Source organism: Neolamprologus brichardi, chromosome 4 (genome assembly GCF_056152115.1).
Source record: "Neolamprologus brichardi isolate AB-2024 chromosome 4, ASM5615211v1, whole genome shotgun sequence".
NCBI classification, from domain to species: Eukaryota; Metazoa; Chordata; class Actinopteri; order Cichliformes; family Cichlidae; genus Neolamprologus; species Neolamprologus brichardi.
In genome coordinates this window covers 7889344-7911628 of record NC_142107.1, presented here as the reverse complement: position 1 = coordinate 7911628, position 22285 = coordinate 7889344, and the positions used below count along the sequence as shown (strand labels likewise).

Sequence of the window (22285 nt, the reverse complement as noted above, 5' to 3'; positions counted from 1 at the left end):
GGCTCATGTGATTAGAGGATCATCTAGAGGTCCTTTGTCCCTCTTTGGGGGGGACAAAGGATCAGATTTAAATCCACTGGGTTTAAATCTGGGACTCTCCGCCATTTGATCTTAGAACTGAAGAAGCTTCACGGATGAGAGGTGAAACGTCTTCAAGCTACTTAAAGAAGTCCAGACGCTTTTCTTTGCAAGCTCCTTTGACTGGACATACAATAGTTCGCGCTGACATCTATTCCAACCTAGGAAGTGTTACGAACAGCTGATCGGATCGACAAAGCGTGTTTCTGGAATATTTTGGTTTTTTTTTGCTGCAAGTGGTTTTTATCCAATTTTTTGCAAAACTATACATGGAAGGAAACCGTGACCTAGGACAAGCTGATGTAAGTACAACTCCTCTGGTTTCATATGCAAAAAAAAATTATTGCGCTAGCTTACGTGGTTCCGGTTCTACAGGGATTTAAAAATAGTTACGCAAAACGGAGTGTGCCCGCTCCGACCGGCTTTGAAGTATTTAGCAAATCTATTGTATTTAGTGTTGTAAATTCAGGAAATCTTCTCACAAGATGCAGCAGCCAGCAGCAGGATCAGACCTACTGAGAACATGGTTGATGATGAAGCTCTCCTATCCAGATATTGAAGTCACAGGCTTCACAATTATGAGAAAGATCATAGTGGTCATTTAAATAAAGGGGCTTTGCATTGCAAAAATTCAATATGATTCACTGTACTCTCAATGTACTTTTTTTCAGTTACTATTTTATATGCTACGTATGCTGTGTAAAAAGTGAAAACTGTGATTAGTCTTTTTAAACTTGATCTCTCATTTTCAGTCTCTCAAGTTTAAAAAGACTAATCACAGTTTTCACTTTTTTCTTCAAGAATTCAACAGGATGAAAAAAAGTTCTAGACAGAAGTGGAGAAATTAATTTAAACTGTCGGCATCTCTGTGTTGTTTAGTGATTTTTACACTGTACTAAACTCACTCATCAGAGGAGTGAGCCCAAATGATTCCCACATAAGAAAAACATCTAATTACCATCACCCTCTCCAATCACAGTAGTTTATTAAGTGTGGGTACTGATGTGATTACCTTCAGCTCAGACATACAGTGATCGAAATCACAGCGTTACAAGTAATTTATATTTGCATTTGAATTTATTAAATATGATTCAATGTGTGTGGTTGTTACAGTGAAAATATCACTTTTTCTACACTGTTGGGCAAGCACTGCAGTGTAGAGACACACTAGACTGTCAACATCCAAGTACTGGCTTCCATTACATGTACATGAACAAGTAAATGGACTGTGCAGACACATCTGAAATAATGGGGGTTTTACTTAGCTCACTGCCATTGAGAAAGGCAGAGAAACTAATTTCTATCTGATGGAGGCTTTCAAAAACTTTACATCTGAAACTGTGTTAAACTTGGTTTCTCAGTACTTTTCACTAAACTCTATAGTGGTCTGAGAGCACCTCCTCTGGTGACTCCATGCTACAAATACACAGGCACTTTGTGTTACTGTGGCTGTCTGGTACAGTTATGCACTGCAGTGTCTGCAAGTTGCAGATTCTGCCCTTTTAACGTCAGTGTGTTGATAGTGTAGTCTATTTTTTTTAAAAAAGCCTTTAAGTAGCTGCTACGAAAAGTTTAAAATGAGTTTAAAAAATAATTTAATGAAATGTTTTTGTAAAAGTGACATTAAGAAAGAAGAAGAAAGAAGAGCTTCCAGTACTTTTAGTATAGGATAGAATTGGTAGTGAGATACTAGTGGACCAGAATTACTACCAGCAGTGCCTTTTTCCCCTCCTTCACACCTTCAGATGGCACCATTGCAGACAGACAAACATGTATGTGAGTCAGTTTTTTTTTAAATTTGTTATTTATTTTCTGTTGGTAAAAAGCAGTGTTTCCATGCCTGTTTAAGTATAGATTTACTGTTGTTTTTGGAAATGGTAAACTGACCTTGAAAAACTTTCTGTTTTTCTATTATTGTTTCCCATGTTTTGGAAGGTTTTCAGTATCTTCACTATCAACAAACTCTAGACATTATTCATATTCACTTTACAGCACGTGTGTCGATGTGTGTTGCTTGCTGCTGAGTATTTGTGCGGGTCTGTCACTGGTTTGTATCACTGTGTTGTAACGTGCACAGTAATAAACAGCTGTGTCCTCAGGCTGCAGATTCAGTCCTGTTATTGTTACTGTTTGAGCAGAAGTGTCTCTGCTGACGCTGAACTTGTTCTTTAAAGCATTATTGTTGTCAGTGCCCCCACCACTCCACATGCAGTTAATCCAGTCCAGTTGCTTTCCTTCACGCTGTCTGATCCAACATGTTGCATAGCTAGTCAAAGAATAAGAGACCTGACAGGTGATGGTCAAAGACTGTCCAGGCTGCACGACCCTTGATTCTGGCTGGATAAGATTGATACTGTGCACACCTGTGGAAACAGATATTAACATTATTGCCATTATTAATTTAATCAATCTGTGTTAGAAGAGTTTTTAGAGTGAATCCATGAAAAGTTCCTCACAGGATCCTGCAGCCAGCAGCAGTATCAGAGTTAACATGATTGATGTTGAAATCATGTGAGCTCCTTTGTCCTCACACTGAACACACAGACACACCACTCCCTTTTAACTAATGTTTTCATTTGCATATTTTAAATAGGTCACATTTAAATCCAATAGTATATGTTTTTCTTGAGCAGACTGCATAGCAACATTTTTATGACAAAGGTTGTGTTATTGAATGTAACCATGATGGTTAACTTACCCATTAAAAACATGAACCATGAAAAATTAACATAATGGACAATACTAATATATATATATATATATATATATATATATAATTTTTTTTCATGTTAACTGAAAATAGTATGATGACATCAGTTACTGTACATGATTGCTTGAGGAGACAAGAATGTAGAGCATATCTAAGAGAAAGATAAAGAATGTGTCATTACTTCTAAGACAAGTACAAAAAACGACTTCCTACTAGAAATAGTAATAGTATTGGCAGTAATGTTAGTATTTGGAATGCTAATTTTACTAAATTATAATGCCAGATAAATAAAATATGTAGAGGACTGTGGGATTTTGTACAATAGCTCAAACAACTTCAGTCACTGTGAGTGTAGAGAACAATAATAAACAGCAGAATCTTCAGTTCTCAGAGTGTTCATCTGCAGACACACCTGCTGTTTGCTGTTCTCTCTGGACATGGTGAACTGGCCTCAGACTGAATGAGAATAAAAGATCCTAGCACTGTCATAATGGCCTGCAATCCACTCCAGTCCTTTACCAGGTTACTGTCTAATCCAGACCATCCAGGAGCTGCTGGATGTAATTCCAGAGGAATCTCTTAATCACTGGTGTGATATGAAGTTCTTTGACAAAAGAAAGAGTAAAGAGCCTGTTTATGACATGATTAGATTTTTATTGTTATTATTATTATTATTAAAACGTATTCCACTACAGACTACAGAATACATGCCCCGAAAGGCATTTTGTAACGTATTCCGTTACGTTACTCAATGAGAGTAACATATTCTGAATACTTTGGATTACTTAATATATCATCGTGCTTTTTACAACAACATGAATGTGCTATTGCTGTGTGATTTATTACTATTACTGAAGGTTACTCACCATACCAATACCAACTAGATTTTCAAATCTTAATATAAAATGAGTAATAGTAGGGTGGACATTAGGTAAGGCTGCACTTTTTGCACCAATCTCCTATAGAAAACTATTCCGTGCATAATATTCCTCTGGCTAATACATTGGGTGCCGTGTTGGGCTCGTAGCCGAAAACTAGCTTTGCTTTGCTGAGTCAACTTTGCTAGCGAGAGACAGAGAAAGGCGTTGAAAGGCTGCTCCAGTGGAACACAGTGTACAGTTGAGTCTTAATAGCTTACTTACAACTGGGCTCGTCAGGCACTCTGTTTGGCTGCAGTGGTTATTATTATATTTACATGCTTCCATCTCTCATTTCTGGTCGGTGACAACTCTTACTTTTCAACTCTACTTTTTCTCCCTCCCTCGCTCACAGACACATAACGGGTATGGCAGTCCATTCTCCCTGCAGCACGGACTACACTGCCTATGAGGCTACATTCTTTAGGGCTCTGCCTGTAACACTTTGCATATTGCCTTCATATTAAATAATTTTTTAAACAATTTTTTTAAATATTTCTTGCTTGTGCGGGCCGCAAATAGGGGTGAAATGGGACTGACTGAGACACAGGCATTGGAGCCTCTTAATGCGTGTTTTGTTTCGGTTTCCACCTGCATGGAATTATCAAAATTAGAGAGGGCATAGCCTAACATAGAAAAAGACCGCCGTGTAATCCATTTATTTCCACAAAGTAACTGTATTCTGAATATCACCTTTTTAAAGGGTAACTGTAACAGAATACAGTTAGTCATATTTTGTTTTTTAAATACGTAATGTATTCCATTAGTCCCCAACACTGATCAAGGCAGGAGACGAGGACCCAAATGCTGGACTCGGTGAATGGAAAGAGGCAGCTTTATTGCGCTGTGGCAGAAACTCCAAACATAACTCACAATAACAACCCTAAACTGAAAACACAAAGCTAATAATGAACACTTGGAACCTGAAGATGAGCGATTGGGACCATGGAGGCAAAACAAACAGCTTGTTGAGGGTACGACGCGACGCTCAACGCTGGAGGACACACACAATAAATACACCTGAGGGAACGAGGAACAGGTGGGAACACAGCTGGGAGAAATTATGCCTAGTGAGACAGAGGAAACGTAAACTGAACACACTGACATCAAACACGGACCTTCCAAGTTTTGCATACGGAGCTCTTTAGGGCTCAGGGCCTGCAGGAACTGGGCCCGAGCTAACTCCGCCTGCACTGATGGTGGCATGCTTACCGAATTGTCACCTAAAGGCAGTGAGTTTTGTCATGGCAGTGAATATATATTTGTTCTCATTAGAGGGGGGAACTGATGAATATTTCTCTTCAAGCCCTGCAGCAGTATCTGTGGAGAGTCACAGGTAATTAAGGTAATTAACAAAATGTCGCTCTCTTTCTGTGCCTCAATATCCCGCTGATGAGATTCATAAAAAGGTGTTTTTGGGTTTCTCAATACACACAGTCTGTAATTAAAACATCACTGACTACTGACTGTGAAGGCTTGCTGTGTAGCAGGCAGGAGTCAGGCCCACATGCAGAACTCAGACTCAGGAATCAAGGACTAGAAGCAAAGAAAACAAATTTAGTATCATTGAGCAACAAAAGCATAATCAGAGGACTAAATATAAGGCTTGGACATAAAGTACATAAATCCAAAAGAATACATCAAAATCCCACAAATTCCAAACCCAGGGGCCATTTTTATTAACATTTTATTTTTTACGTTTTTAAACATACCACACAGCAATGTGTTTTTATTTATCTTCTGATACATCTATATATTAAATGTACTTTATAAATCTGTCTTAAATCATATGTAGTTAGTATATTTTTGGGTAAACTAAATGTTTTATGATAGTGTTTTAAAGGACATTTTTACTGTAATCCACTACAATTGGAAGCTTCATTTTCTCTGCCCTGTTGTGATGGCATCAGCCACACAGGGGTAAATTAGTCCATTTTTCACTTTATTAGTTTGCTTTGCAGTTTTCTTCATTAATATAATTCAATAATCATTGGGTTAAACCTAACACTGGTATTATGAGGCGCGCACATAGTAACATTGTGTGGCTTTTCTAAAATGTTTTGTTATATTAATTATGTTTCTCTTTCTTTGAGTTACCTGGGTTTGGGCGGTGGCTGTTTCCTGTCTGGGCAAAAGGTGTGGCTGAGGACTCTGGGAACAAAATGCCTGCTCAGCAGGACCAACCATGGGCTTACCAGGAGCAGGGGTGTTTTAGGTTTAGTTAGGCTATTCTGTGCTTAGTTAATATTAGTGTGTTTTTGTTTCCCCCCTATTGTGTTCAAATGGTTTGGCCAAATCATTATAAAAGCTACCCTCATGTGTCTTTGTAATTAGGTCAGTTAAGTTGTGTCTCACTTTGTTTTGTTTAAGTTTTTGGAAATTACTTTTTGTAGAGTTATATTTAGTTGACCTCTTTTATGGGCCTGCTAAGTATGTTTTTGAATTTTGTTAATTTTTGACTTTTTTTTTAGGGTTAAAATAAAGAAAACCCCTTTTGAAGATACTTTTTGCCTGTGTCCTCTTTGCTTTGGCTGCTTGGTCCCTCACACCTGTTGAAGTTAGTTTCTGATCAGTTTGGCACAGTTTAATTGGAGCTAGTCTTTGTACTTCAGATGCTTCAGGCTCTTAAATATTCAACATCATGACTTTCTCCTGCTATAGTGACCACTAGGTCTAACAGACAGAGTTTAAGCTGAGAGTGAAAAAAGAGACAACAAAGATCCGTTTTTCTAAATCTGGTGAAATCCAAACTCACTTGCTTGAAAGGATAGGCTACAGGAAGACATGTTGCACATTTGACTCCGTGATCAAGTTTGCAAAGGTGTATGCACTAGCTGGTAGAATGGATGCATTAGGATAAAGTTGCATTTTGTGGTTCAACTGTTGCAACAGTAACATCTGTTAATATGAGTATCCTGAAAATACATTTTATTCTGACTGATAAACAATCCAATTCCTTCAGTGTTTTAAGTTGGAAAAAGATTAGGTCACAGGGTGCTTTCTTTTTTAAAGGAAATCACCCTGTGACCTGATCTGTGACCACAGCACAGTCACATATACTGGTGGAGAGATTGCTGATCTAGTTGTTTCTTAAAGACAGAGACTTAACACTGACTGCCCTCTAGTGTCCTGAGAAGATCTGCCACAGGAGTTTTAAGTCTAAATTCTAAAACATGGTTATTTCTGGACAGTGATTTTAACAATCACATTTTCATTTGTGTGTTTATTTTATTAATGTATTTAGTCATTCATTTATTTAGTTAGTTTTTATTTTTCTATGTGTATAAGGGTAAGTGAAAAGAATTTCCTAGTACACGTATTTTCCTGTCTGAGCCAACCTGTTACAAAGCTGCTATCAATCAGAGAATAACAAGAGACCTGAAAGGTGATGGTCAAAGACTGTCCAGGCTGCACAACCCTCGAGTTAAATATTGATACCTTGGATGTCATCAATAATCTCTCTCATCATGTTCTCTTTGCGTGTTCAGGCTTCCTTCCACAATCCAAAGACATGCAGTTAGTGGAGTTTCTATTGGTATTTTCCTCGAAAACGTGTTTATTCTTATTTCTCCTGAATCATGTAGGAATTTGTACAGCTGCTAAACAAGCTCCAGTCACTGTGAGTCTCGAGCACAATAATAAACAGCAGAATCTTCGGGCTTCAGACTGTTCATCTGCAGATACAGCTGCTGTTTGCTGTTGTCTCTGGAGATGGTGAACCGGCCTCTGACTGAATCAGAGTAGAACATGCCACTACTATCAGTATAAATGAGAGCAATCCACTCCAGCCCTTTTCCAGGAGCCTGCCTGATCCAATGCATCCAGTGGCTGCTGAATGTGAATCCAGAGCCTGTACAGGTCAGTCTGTGGGGTTCTCCAGGCCTTTTAACCACAGGTTCAGACTGAGTCAGCGTCTGACCATCAACACCTGTCAAGAAACAAACAGGCACACAATAAAAGAAAAAGTAAATTATCTAAATCATAAATTAAAAGAACATTTTTTTCTTTTTTGTATTTATTTATTTATTTACTAGAGTTTTACCTGCACAGCAGACAGTCAAAAGCAGCAGCACTGTCCTACAGTCCATCTTGTTTAACTGTGTGTGTGTTGGTCCACTATCTCTAGATGGTTTCAGCAGTCTCATAAGTAGAGGTGGAGGAAAGAATATTTGCATTTGCACCTCCTCAATCCTATGACAGAAATATTTAATAATTAAAGAGTTTTTACTCAGAATGAATCACCCCACCTCACAAAAAGAGAAAAAAGAAACTGTGGTAAAAACTGTGAACTGTTAATTTGTGTACATTTTTCTCTGTTGTCACACAAGTTATTTCATTATTTGTTGACAAGTGAAACTTCACTTGTCAACTCTGGTTTTACGTGGCCTTTCAATACAATTTAAAAACTGGTATATATCACCTTGTTGCTTTGTCATCTTGAAGTGGTCATGTGATTGGCTTACCACGACTACTTTATTCTTCCTCAGTCAAACAGCAGCACTCATGCGATTATTTTGCCCCCTAGCTCCAGGTGTTGTGCCAAAAAAGGGTCGCCGTTATTCCCACCACTGTAAATAAGTAAACAAATCTTTGTGTGAGTCAATAAAAGAAAACAAAAGATGTAGAAACATAAATAATCTTCCAAAAAATGTTATTGAAAGATTTTGTTAAAATTGGACTAAAATTTAAAAAGTTTCTTCTTTTAACTTTTTGATACGTTCTGCTTTGTGTTCCGGTACACTGATGTCCACACTCTAAAAAGTAATTCAGAGGCTTAGTAAATATCACTATAAATATAAGTTAGATGAGCCTGATAAAATCTATGAATATCCTTTTAGTAGTTTGAGTTTGATAAATTGAAATAAATGTCTAAAATGTTAGCTTATGTGTTTGTGTTAAATTAAGGTATTTATTTACATTTATCTCAGACAAAAAATTCAGTATGTGATTCACAGAATACCTTCTTTGCATGTACTTAATATATTTGTTTAAAATTTAATTTATCTATACGTTTGAAATGGACTCCACCTTAAATTACACACAAAGGTCGAGTCATCGAAAATCAAGGTATGAACTCAGATTTATGCACTCATCAATTTTAAATGATGCAACCTATGCCAGCGCCACGCATTATGGAAGACAAATAATTTGTCAAATAATATTCTAAAAGAGGACAAAATATAGTGCTATTGTAGTGATATTTATATTTAAACTCACACTGTTTAAAGGCAAGTTTCATTAATTCAAATAAAAGAAACAAAAAAAGAAACAAAAAAAGAAACAACTTAATGAGAAGAGTTACAACAGAGTTATTAGTATTGTGTGTATTGTCAGTTTTAGCAAACACATTTAAAAAAAGTTTTTTGTTTGCTATATTCTAATAATTTGTATTTTTTTCACTATTGCTGTACCTAGTTCCTCATTTTTACAGTCTATTAAAATGTCTAATGTTATTTATTAATTAATAAATAAACAATTAATGATTAAATTATTTGTATGAGTTTTAAAAAAAAAATTCTGATTAGTTTTACTGAATCAGTACTGTGCTTCACAATTAATAAGATAAAGCTGGTCGGAGCAGGTATGCTCTGTTTTGCATAACTATTTTTAAATCCTGGTAGCACTGCAACCAGGTAAGCTAGTGCAATAATATATTTTGCATATGAAACCGGAGGAGTTGTACTTACATCTTATGCCATCAGCTTGCCCTAGGTCATGGTTTCCTTCCACATATAGCTTTGCAAAAACTGCATAAAAAGCACTTGCAGCAAAAACATAATATTCCAGAAACACTTTGCTGATCCGATCAGCTGTTTGTAACACTTCCTACATCCATCAGCGAGAACTATCTCATGTCTGCCGTGTCCTGCCTGAAACCGGAAGTGACGTCATTTTGCGGAAATGTAGTTTTTTACCATCAGGGCCTCATGAGCCTATACTGGTGTTTATAAAAGTTATGTTTGACTTTATGACTTTCTGTGTCATTTCTGGGATGCTTAGGACTCATATTGCACTGCTGGAAATGCATTGATGCATATGCTGTTTTTTTTGCAAATTTGTATTATAATATTTATTTTTGTTTTTCCTGCAGTATATAAAAATTGGTGTATTTCAAAAATAAAACTATGAAGACACTCAAAATAAATTTCCTATGGTGGGAAACTATTTTGTGCAACTTTTTTTGTAGTTACAGTTTTGAGGGATAAGCCTCTTAAATTTCTCCAACTAGAAATATATGTTAAAAAAACAAAAACAATTTTCAATTTTTCTGTAGTTTATTGCACTTTTTTGCAATTTATGTAATTACTATGCACTTAATGCATACATATTATTACAATCTGGGCTATAATGGTTGTATTGATATATAGCAACTTGAAATGCTCCCAAAAATGGAACTACAACATGTAAAAATTATTTAAATTTTATCTCTCTTTATTTCTCAGTTTTTTCTATTATTGTAGGGTCTTTACCTTACAATATAAAGTTCCTTGAGGCATCTTTTGTACTGATTTTGCACTATATAAATAAAATTGAATTGAATTAAACTCAAGACATTTTGTATTAAGTGTATTGTTGGGTAGATTCAAAGCAGGAAAAAATGTTTCATTAGCAGAATTTATTATTATTGAATCTTAAAAATAGCAAAAGTCAAAACATGAGGTGAATTCAAATAGGATTTTGTACAGCTGCTCAAACACTTTCAGTCATTGTGTGTCTCGAGCACAATAATAAACAGCAGAATCTTCAGTCTTCAGATTGTTCATCTGCAGATACAGCTGCTGTCTGTTGTTGTCTCTGGAGATGGTAAACCGGCCTTGAACCGACTGAGAGTAGTAAGTGTTGCTACCACTGCCCCAGATGTGAGCAATCCACTCCAGCCCTTTGCCCGGTGCCTGTCTGATCCAATCCATACTGTAGCTGCTGAATGTGAATCCAGAGGTTGTGCAGGTCAATTTATGGGATTCTCCAGGCCTTTTATCCACTGGTCCAGATTGTGTCAGAGTCTGAGAATTTACACCTGTCAATAGAAACATTCAGGCAGATAAGAAAAGAAAATTAAATACTTTCAGCAGATGTAAAAAGAACATTAAAATAGTTTTAGTAGAGTTCAACCTGCACAGTAGAAAGTCAGAATTAGCAGCACTGTCTTAGAGTCCATCTTGTTAAACTCTGTCAGTCCACTGTTCTCTGCAGACTCGCAGCAGTAAGATAAGTAGGTGGAAGTCATCTCAATATTTGCATAGGAAACATCAAAGGTAGAAATACATGAACGCAATATGGATAAAATCTTGGAGAAGCTCATGGCTCTTCAACTGGAAATTGATAGACCTGGTGACCAGTGATGGACGTTAACCCTTTCATGCATAGTGGTCACTGCAGTGGACAACTATTCAAAGGCTGTTTTCTTGTATTTCTGTCAGTGTTGATGGTATACTTACACATAAACCATGACTTTAGAGTACATATTTTAAAAAAATCAAGTTCAAAATACACATACAAGTTCAAAAAGGCTTGAACTTGAAAAGGCTGACAGTTCAAAAAATTCTACTTGATATCGGGACTGTTTGATTATTTGTCCATATCCTTCCAAGGTCGCCTGCGTAGGCTGCGGACTGTTGACTTTCGCTTAACTGGGTGAAAGGACACTCCCTGAAGCTGAACACAGGACACACATACACTCGCGCACACACACTGGTACAGATACACACTCACCCACCCCCCTCCATCCCAAACGCCTATGGAAGCAGATTTCTTTTCTTATGTATTAATCACATATTTTAATCATATCACATTAGTATAGCAAGAGCACTCCTGTCACTTAGTTGTATGCATGTGCACTACAGATGGGCCTTGTGCTCTACACACACAGTGAGGCCATTGTAATGGGAGACCTTAAACAGGTACTCTTTCTCCTTATCAGGGATGTAAATCTTTAGGTGATGACTAAGCAGAAAACACGGTCATAATTCTCTCTGTGAGGGAGGAGGTATAGCCCCCCGTGAGATGGGTCAACATGTAAGAGTTGTGGAATGTTTTTTTGTTTGGGAAGCTATAAAAGAGTTCGGGGCAGTGTCCATCCTCAGAAAACTGTTTGGTGTTTGATCTGAACATCTTCTCCACTGCAGTGCTTTTCTTTTTCTTTTAATAAATCTGACTTCAAAAGACACACTCGCCTAGTAGTTGCAGTTTTGTTTAAGATTTTCCACAACACATACATGTCACATGCTTTACATGGTGTAAATGTGAATATTCATGTGCTTTTTTTGTATTGTCCTCAAACTGGTCTCCCAGTTAGGAGCTCAGTTTGAGTAGAGTTCTTTTTTTCTCCTCTTGGCCCCTGATGTGTGTACTTTCACTGATTTTCCTCTGGTGCAGCTACATCTGCTTGTTTTGTTTTGTTTTTTTCAATTACAACTTACAAATAAACGTAAAGTGTAAAAGTTACACATTCATCAATAAATAAAATAAAATAAACTGAGTTAACTCACTACAAGTATTTGTGCTTGTAAATGTACACTGTTCACATTTAAATAGGACTTTTGTAGTCTTACTAACCACTTTTAACTGCAAGTCACACATTCTAACAAACATGTCTTTGGTCTGTGGGAGAAAGCTGACATAAACCCATACAAGTACAGAACATAAATTTGATCTGGGAACCTGGCAGAGCCCTCTGACCTCTCTATGACCTGTGGTTTTTATGAGCACCATATATGATCCCGCTTATGCTTTTTGTTACGCCTTCATTGTTTTAAGATAACCCCATGACCTTTTAGGACCTGTCTCTAGGCAAACCTGGGCATATGTGGTGAACACACAGACATTTGATTGAACATTATGTAAGGGTTAATTAATGGTTTTTCTTTCCTATTTTTTTTTTCTAGCATCTCCTGTCCATTTGGTTTATATCAAACTAAGAAAAAAAAAATAATGTCACATCTCAACTTCATCAGTAATGAATGAGCAAATAATACAATTTTGTTGTGTTGGTTAAAGCTTTTACTAGCTTACCTCATATGGTATTTTAACATCTTTTTTATATATACAGAAGTAAAACGTAAATTTAATGTGCAAGTACCAAACGGACTGGAACTTCAGAAAACACTTCCAAAAAGAAAAATGCTGCAAAAAGAAAAATGCTGCAAAAAGAAAAATGCTGCAAAAAGAAAAACGCTGCAAAAAGAAAAACGCTGCAAAAAGAAAAATGCTGCAAAAAGAAAAACGCTGCAAAAGCACACACAACACAACGGAAATGTTTCTGGGGAGACAATAACCGGACGGACCAGTTGCATGAACCAAAACATGCTAACAAGTGCACTGGGACTGGGAGACACTTCAAAGAAGTGGAAGCGGAGCGGCCAAAGAGTAAACTTTCAAAGGTAAGTACTGAATATTATGTCACTTATTTATGTGCAAATGTTTAATAATGAGGAACATTAAAACATTACTGTTGGCCACATGCCGGCAAAGTTATGTGACATTAGCGATGTTTGTACTTTCAGCGTTTACTTTGTTTTAAAGCCTTTACTTTAAAATATACGCCGTTCGATAGTCGACCTTAATCTTACAGAGAATCTGATGATTTTGTGGATAATTAAAGTCAGTCATATATCCACAAACACAACGAGCTGAAAGTCAGTGATGCTGCTCGGTTTGCAGTCCTGAATATCACGGCACAAGCAGGATTCACTGCACTGCTAATGTTAGCTATGTTATATTGCTGCCTCTGTTCGGTGGTGTCGAGCCAAACGGACTTTAACGTGTGTTTGAACAAGCTGACGGTTCACTCGTTAAGCTGAAAGAAAGATGCTTTAATCACAGGAGTCACACATGTGTCCACTGTACCATCTGGGAACTCTTCTTGTTTAGCACTCGTAATAACACAAACACTAAATCCTCCTTCTCTTGTGCTGTTTTGTAGCAGTGTATACACCTGAGACTGTCACCTGTCTGTCTGTCCTGCACTCTCTGTCTGTTTCTTTCTCTCTGATTGTGTAATAAAAGTATGAACATGTATTTATAAGTTACACTTGTGTTTGAATCCTGCAGCTTATCACACATTTGATTTCCATGTGTGACAACTGCAAGTGTCCAGAGTGAGGACAGACTGAGTGACCCACTGCTGCACATCATCTGTGAGGCTTTGCACCCCTGATGATCCACCAGGACAAACTCAGCAGTGTGTGAGGAAGAGGAGGAGGAAGAGCCAGCAGCAGCTGACAGATGGAGAGAATAGACAAACTGTTCCCTGTTTGTGAAGGACTGCTAGGAAAGCTTAACATAACTAACTGTCTGTCCTGAATCAGTCTTATTAGGTAATGTTCAAATAATTGTATCATTCCAGTGTTTTCAGTGTGGGAGAAAGTACTCAGGGCCTTCAAGTTACACACTATGAAAGGCAGCAACAAGTTTAATATTCAGAAACCTAAAGTATGTATCAGCAGCAGAATGGAGCTAAAAATAAATGTTTGTTTCAGTTCTATGAAGCTTTGAGTATTTTGGATTAGTAGCACTGCTGTGTTTGTTGCATCATATTGCTGTAATTGTTTACATGCTTTATATATTCTGAGGTAAGTTGATCTATAGTGTTACATCGTATTCTATAAGGATGTTATGTGTTTGTATACTTTGTGCCCAGTTTTGTCATGTGGTGTAGTAGAACTCAGGCGCAGAGCAGAGTTCAGGGGAAAGCAACGTTTATTTACACAACCACCAGGTGCAGATATATACAGTGAGGGGAACGGGGGTCCTAAATCCGAAAGGGAGGTCCGGGATTGGAGTCACAAACACGCTGGCTCTTCTTCTTTACAGCAGTAGAAATAACAGGTTAGTCACGGGTCCGGGGAAAACTGTGCACAGGAGAAAATAAGGTTACACAGAGATCGCAGCAAGTCTACAAAGCTTAAGGATTCGAGGCAGAGGTTCACTAACGTGTCTAGCATAATCATCCAGCGGTGAGGCTGTCTGCATCCCGGCCTTAAGAGTCCAACCCGTAATCAGAGCCTGACGAGATGCAGGTGTGTGCCAAGGGCGGGAGCCTGCAGTGAGCTCCGCCCTGGCAGGGAGGAGAGAGGAGAATGTACACAAAACACATGTGGCCTTGTGGAGCTGGCCGGGCAGACACGGGGACCATGACAAGTTTAACCCATTTAGCAGAAGTCAGCCTGTTTAAGGCTCTGATATCTATTCTGTATGACTTAAAGCAGTTATGACATGGTCTGATTTTCTCACCCAATAAAGGAATATTTAATATATCAGTCTACTCTTCATTCTATCAGAAACAGTTATCACAGCTCATACATTTGCTTCTTCCACACATTTATAAGCATTGAGCCAAATTTAGTAATGCCAACATATTAAAAGAACAACATTTGTCTCTTATATATAATACATCTATATATACACTGTCACAGATACTTGTCTTTAAGTGAAGATTTAAGGTGATAGGAAATATAAATAAATGCAACTTGAATCTTTACTGAAGCTCAGTGTTTGGCACAGAATTCATGTTCACTGCTGTAATAACTAATAATGATTAATATAATATTGGCCATATTATATTTACATTACCAAAGTGAGATGACTTTAGTCTCATGAACAACATTAGCTAATTGTTATTGACTAGCTAATCTTAAATGACTGTTCAGTACAGAAATGAAGCCCAACAATCATGTTTTACAGTCCTGTGGTCTCAGCCTCAGATACTTATCAAATCACACAAAGCTCATGTAGAAACAAATGTACAAAATATGTTCTCCTTCATTTCTGTCAAACAAAGCTGTATGAAACGTTTCCAGCTGTTAGTATCATGGTTGCTAGGCAACCTGGGCAGCGCAACGGAGGCTAGACCATCCCATTTCACAAGCCTACAAGCCTCGCACTTCCCGCCTCAGCGGTCTGCATACTTTAAGGCTGCAGACCCTGAATTGGGAAACAGTCACTGAATTGGGATACAGCCATACATACATGTTTTGGTTCGTGCAACTGGTCCGTCCGGTTATTGTCTCCCCAGAAACATTTCCGTTGTCTTTTTTCCTATTTCCGTTGTGCCTTGTGTGCTTTTGCAAGTGTTTTTCTTTTTGCAGCATTTTTCTTTTTGCAGCATTTTTCCTTTTGCAAGTGTTTTTCTTTTTGCAGCATTTTTCTGAGTGTGTTTTCTGAAGTTGCAGTCCATTTGGCCTCTCAGGGCCACCGTATGCAAGAACTAAAAACTATTTCAACTCCTATTTTCCCTCTCATTAAGGGCTTTGTGTTCTCTCAATAGGGACACAACCTTTGCTATATGTAGCCTATAACTCGAATCTATAAAAAAGTACATAACAAGTTAAACAAGGGTTTCCAGGAAACATACAGTTAGGATGAGGAAAGCATGTGTTTTTGTACAGCTACCCAAAGTACTTCAGTCACTGTGTGTGTCGGGCACAATAATAAACAGCAGAATCTTCAGTCTTCAGACTGTTCATCTGCAGATACACCTGCTGTCTGTTGTTGTCTTTGGAGATGGTAAAACGGCCTTGGACTGACTGAGAGTAGTAAGTGTTGCTACCATCACTCCAGATGTAAGCAATCCACTCTAGTCCTTTTCCAGGAGCCTGTCTGATCCAGTCCATACCAAAGCCAGCGAAGTTATATCCAGAGCCTGTACAGGTCAATCTGTGGGATTCTCCTGGTCTTTTAACTGCTGAGTCAGATTGTGTCAGAGTCTGACCTTTTATGCCTTTTTAGAAATAAAAAACTCAGTAAAAAAAAAGGAAAGGTAAATCATTTTTATTACCCATTATATGATATATATTTAAGGAAGAGGTTTACCTGCACAGACTGTTAAAAGTAGTAACACTGTAGTAGTCCTACAGTCCATCTTGTTTAACTGTGTCTGTCCACAATTGTCTCAAGTTTGAGCTAAATAGAGTTCAGTTAAATAGTGGTGGGGGACATCTAAAGATTTGCATTGACTCCTCCTGAACAGTAGAAGAGTCTTTTTGCCCAAAATGTTACTTAGGATTTCAGATGTTTTCATTTTAAAACTTTTAATCTAAGACATTTGGCTTTTTCTCAAAAAGCACATTTACAAAATTTAAAGCTGAACCACAGGTCACATATGAGTCATTAATGATCACTGAAGGTTCACAGTTTTAATAATATTAACTGTAATACTCCTTTTTATATGTTGTTAGTTTTTTTCTTAATAACTTGTACAACAAACAAGGGAAAGGTAGCACAAACATGAGAGACCAAAAAGCCACATTAAATGAAAATTTTGAAACTTGCTGCAGATAAATTTGACACAAGTTTTTTTTTTCTGTAAATGTATTTTGAACATATATTTTATATTCCATTCCTGGCTGTAATGTTGTGAATTTTTACCTGCTTTCAGAGCTTTAAGGTTTTTTATGTTGATCCGAGTCTCACTATGAAAATAAATATAAATAATTGTGGAGAAAATGTTTTTGGTATTAAATATTAAAATATGATGAGATTTATTCATTGAAATGAGCACCATGCCAGATGTAATATATATTAATACACTGTAATGTTGAAGTATTTAATGTTTCTTCTTTTAACATTTGATTACAGTTAGTTTCAGCATTGTGATGCTGTATATGGACGCTCAGTACCTACAATCAGTGAGTTTGGTCACATTGAAATATATGTGTTTCTGGCAGAGGGACACTGATTAATATTTCTTTTCTTTCCTTAATTACACTGCTGTTTTATCTTACTTTTTTCTTTTACTCTTTTTCGCTCTTTTATCCTGTTTTGTTAAAAAAAACTTTAAAAACCTATGAGCAAACATCCTCTTCTCTGCTAAGGACACTGGAGAGACTCCTACTAGCTAATTGACAAAATGAAGCCCTCTTCCTGTGCACTTGATATCCTGCTGATGAGATCCGTAAAGGAAATTTTTTCAATCTGTCAGCCCACAAAGTCTAATCTAATCTAATTAAGACATCATTACTGACAGGTTGTGTCCCTGCTTATTTACCAAAATTTTAAAAATCCTCTCTGGACACAAAAGTCTCTGGATAATTTTAAACAAATTTTCAAACTCCCTTTCTCCCTAAGGATTTAGAAAATGGTTGTTGCTGAACTAACAGAAATGCTTCCGTCGACCTACCTGTATAAAACAGACCACAGCACAGAGATGGTGCTTCACAGAATGAAGATGAATTATTGTTGGTAGCTGCAGTTGCCATTTTTTTCTTTTTTTATTTGAGTGCTGCACTGTGTTTTACTGACTCACAGTGCAGCACTGGATTTGAACTGGATTTGTGTTTATTTGGCCCAGAGATTAATGAGATTATCATGTCTTCCTACTGATGATTTTTAACAATTATAATGTTTTTATATTTGCTTTTAATTGACCCTCTTTTAGGTTCTTAATTCTCTTTATGTCCCATCTGCTTGCAGTTATAGCTTTCCAGTGATTTTCACCTTCTTCTTCTTCTTTTTGTTCTTATTAATATTCATCACTGGGTTTTGAAATGCCTTCTTGGCCTCTAGCTTGATCTGTGTTTTGCTTGAATTTACTTTTTGTCAAAATATAAAATCAGCTTTGTTGCTTTTGTTAGGCAATGACTTTATTTCTGAGCATTGTTTTCAGTGGTGCAGTATAGGAGTTTTTTGGGGACTTTGATGAGTCCCCCTTCCTCTAAACAAAAACAAACAATCAAAAACATTTGTATAAAGGCACGGGGACATACGTATAGATGACATCATTTTGCTAGCAGTAAGGACTACAGTGAAAACTGTGGCTAAGTATCTGTAGTTATTGCTATTGGTATTTAAAGCAAATATTTGGCTTAGTAAAGTTGAGTATTTGTCCGGGTCTGTTCATTATGCGTCTACATTAATGTACACGCATAATGTGGACTAAATTTATTAATTTTATTACAAATTTAGCTTACAGCCATTTTGTTTTGCCTTGTTAGCCCAAATATTTCTTATTGGGATATAAGGAATATATATTGTAACTTATCTTTTCCCCTCATTTCTGCTTCATTTCATTCCTTTTAACAAAATCACAAGGACTAATTTAATATTCAAAAATTTACCACTTAGAAACCAAATTGCTTCTCTTCAGGCATTTGCTTGCTGGTTCATGTCAAAGTGAATTTAAAATGCTTTTTAAATATTGAACTAAAAGTAAAATTTAAAGAATTGCTGACAAGGCTGTGGGTAGGGGTGCAGGGGATGTTGCAATAGGTCTTGCCCTAAAAAGCAGGTGTCACAGCACCCGCTGCTTAATACACAAGGACTGTAGGATTTTGTACAGCCGCTGAAAGAACTTTAGTCACTGTGAGTGTCGAGCACAGTAATAAACAGCAGAATCATCAGGCTTCAGACTGTTCATCTGCAGATACAGCTGCTGTTTGCTGTTGTCTCTGGAGATGGTAAAGTGGCCTCTGACTGAATCAGAGTAGAAAGTTCCACTACCATCGCTGTAAATGTAAGCAATCCACTCCAGCCCTTTTCCAGGAGCCTGTCTGATCCAGTGCATACCGTGGCCACCAAAGCTATATCCAGATGCTGTACAAGTCAGTCTGTGGGAATCTCCTGGTCTTTTAACTGCTGGTTCAGATTGTGTCAGAGTCTGACCATCAACACCTGTCAACAGAAATAAATGACAATGAAAAATAATTTCATTCCATAGTAAATTAAAACAATATAAAAAAAGAGTTTTAGTGGAGACTTTTACCTGCACAGCAGACAATCAAAAGTAACAACAGTGTCATACAGTCCATTATTTTTAACTATGTCTTTGCCTGTCCAGTCTTCTCTTCACACTTGACATTAGGCAGTTAAATAGACATCAAAGACATCTAAGTATTTGCATTGACTCCTCCTTAAAACTAGGAGACTTAAAATATTCAATAATTAATATGAAGCCACATTTACACTAGTTTCTTTTCAAAAATCACATTAACAAAATGTACAGGCATTGAAAAAAAAGGAAACTCAATATTTACTGCAAGGTTGAGCATTGACTGCTGCTACACACATCTGCTGTTTTAATAAACACTCTGGAAAAGATCTAAGATCTGTATCAGTCCTCTGTGTACTGCCTTCTGGTAAATGGTCGTCTTTTATGACAAATCTATCTATAATACATATTTGCAATGTCTCGTCTCATGTTTTCAGCTTAGTAAACTTGCTTAGTTTATCTCTCTTAAAATTCTTCTAAGTGATGCGTCATTCACATTTAAAAGACACAACATTCGTCTTTCACCCAGTCACACAACCACTTTTTTCTGCACTTAAGTGCTTACTATCTAACATTCTCACTCCAATGGACCAGAGAGATGCATCAGAGAGAACTTGGGATTCAACGTCTTGCCTAAAAATACAGAATCGAGCAGCAAGGGCTCACACCAGCAACTTTCCTATTACATGTCATTACATGACCTGGTCTACCTGCTGAGCTACAGCCAGCACCATAGAGACTGGCCAGTGGTGTGTTTCTTTAAATAAGTGATTCTTGGTAGACGGGCAACAATATTTTTTTGCTCCACAATATGAGGTAAAGGCAACAGGTTGCATTTTCTACCCCATGTACCTGAAAGAGTTTTTCACTAAAGACTACAATACCCAGAAGAGAAGAATTTAAGAGATCTTTACTAAAAATGTGATGATAGATGTCTACATGAACTTATTTATTTTTAATGATAAGAGTGTAGCTCTGGCACGGGGAGATATTTATCAAATGTACATATTTATTCATACAACAATACACACCTTTGTCCTTTCTTGTAGTTAAATAAACATAAGAACTAATCATATCAAGGTTTGTGACAAATCACATGTAGCATTGTCTTTCTCCAAACTCTGATTATATCTTCCTGACTTACACAGTAATAAACATCTGTGTCCTCAGGCTGTAGATTCTGTCCTGTTATTGTCACTCATCAACATCTGAATCACACATGAAGCTACAAACACAGCTGATCTACAGTAACTGTTTCCTAAAGGGACAGACTGAACACCAACTGCCCTCTAGCGTCCTGATACAATCTGCAACATTAGTTTTGAGTTGAAATTCTAAAACATGTTTTTATTTGTTTTTAGTTATTTGTTGATACTAGTTTCTCTGTCTGTGTGTAAGGGTCACTGAAAAGAATCTGTGGAAACAGAAATTAGCATTGTATCCATCACTCATTAAAGTACTTTGTGTTTCTAATGTGTTATTTGAGTGAACCCAGTAAAATAGGATGCAGCTGCAGTATCAGAACTGTAGACAAGATTTTTGGTCTTGAAGCTGAACTGATATGACCCGCTTTGTTTCCTCACTGATCCACCGTCACATACTTTACTTAAATTGTTAGGAAGTGTAGTGCAGTGGTTTACACGTTCCCTGGCTTGTGCCCAAGAAGAGTTGTAAACTACCTGGAGGTTCTGTCAGAATCAGCCAAATCAAATATGCAGAGCTGCTGTTATGGTATCTTTATTCCTCTCCCTGCATTACAATCACTGCTGTAAATTGATCCTCATATTGTGTTTGTTTTATACAACATTTAAAGATCACTGGATATGTCAGAACTCTGTGATGAATTAGAAATTTAGTGTTTGTGTGGTTCAGTATGAAGTGTATTTTTCAGGTCTATTTGGTTGAAATACTTTGACGCTAACTCGTAAATAGTTAGACACAGTGGTGTGTTTTCCAAAAGTTGGTCAAATACACTTATTTTCTGTCTATCAGAGAATAACTCACCAGACAAATGTTAATTCAGACAATCATTATTCACATTTGCAATGGTTTTTCGGTTGTGTCTTGCAAGTTGCTGAGTATTTGTGCTTATTTGTCCTATTATATTTGCACCGTGGATCAAGAACTTCACAATTTAGTTTCTTTGTAAACTTGTCTGAGATAAAAATAGACTTTGTTTTGACTTTGTCTTTAAATGTCTGCTACTTCAGTCTTCCAGCTAAAATCACGCATAAAGCTGCAGCTATCAGTAATCCATCTGTTTTCTGAAGGGAGAGATGAGACATGATGAGAGCTGCAATAAATGTTTTTATTCCAAATTCTATGCATATTGTCCTATAAAAATTGAGTATTTCTTATTTCTTCTGACACATGGAGGATTTTGTACAGCAGCTGAAACAGCTCCAGTCACCGTGGCTCTCGAGCACAATAATAAACAGCAGAATCTTCAGTCTTCAGGCTGTTCATCTGCAGATACAGCTGCTGTCTGCTGTTGTCTCTGGAGATGGTGAACCGGCCTCTGACTGACTGAGAGTAGAAGCTGCCACTACTATCAGTGTAAATGTAAGCAATCCACTCCAGTCCTTTTCCAGGAGCCTGTCTGACCCAGCCCATATGGTAGCTGCTTAATGTGAATCCAGAGGCTGTACAGGTCAGTCTGTGGGAATCTCCTGGTCTTTTAACTGCTGGTTCAGACTCTGTAAGAGTCTGACCATCAACACCTGTCAACAGAAATAAAGAGAGAGAATAAAAAAATAAAAAAAATTACAGTGATTTTTTTGGGTAAAAGCTTTACCTGCACAGCAGACAGTCAAAAGTATCAGCACTGTCTTACAATCCATTTTGATTAACTGTCTGTCCACTATTCCCTGCATGCTT

General features: G+C 37.2%; 1 pseudogene and 1 gene segment (V, D, J or C); both read right to left on the bottom strand.

The window, feature by feature from the left end:
* Window positions 1-7319: 7319 nt before the first annotated feature.
* LOC148102934 (immunoglobulin heavy variable 3-33 pseudogene) lies at window positions 7320-7793 on the bottom strand (annotated as a pseudogene).
* A 2616-nt stretch (window positions 7794-10409) lies between these two features.
* On the bottom strand, window positions 10410-10933 carry LOC148102933 (Ig heavy chain V region 914-like). The segment is given in 2 exon segments: window positions 10410-10723; window positions 10819-10933. Coding segments are annotated over 2 exon segments (429 nt in total).
* Between the last annotated feature and the right edge of the window lie 11352 nt (window positions 10934-22285).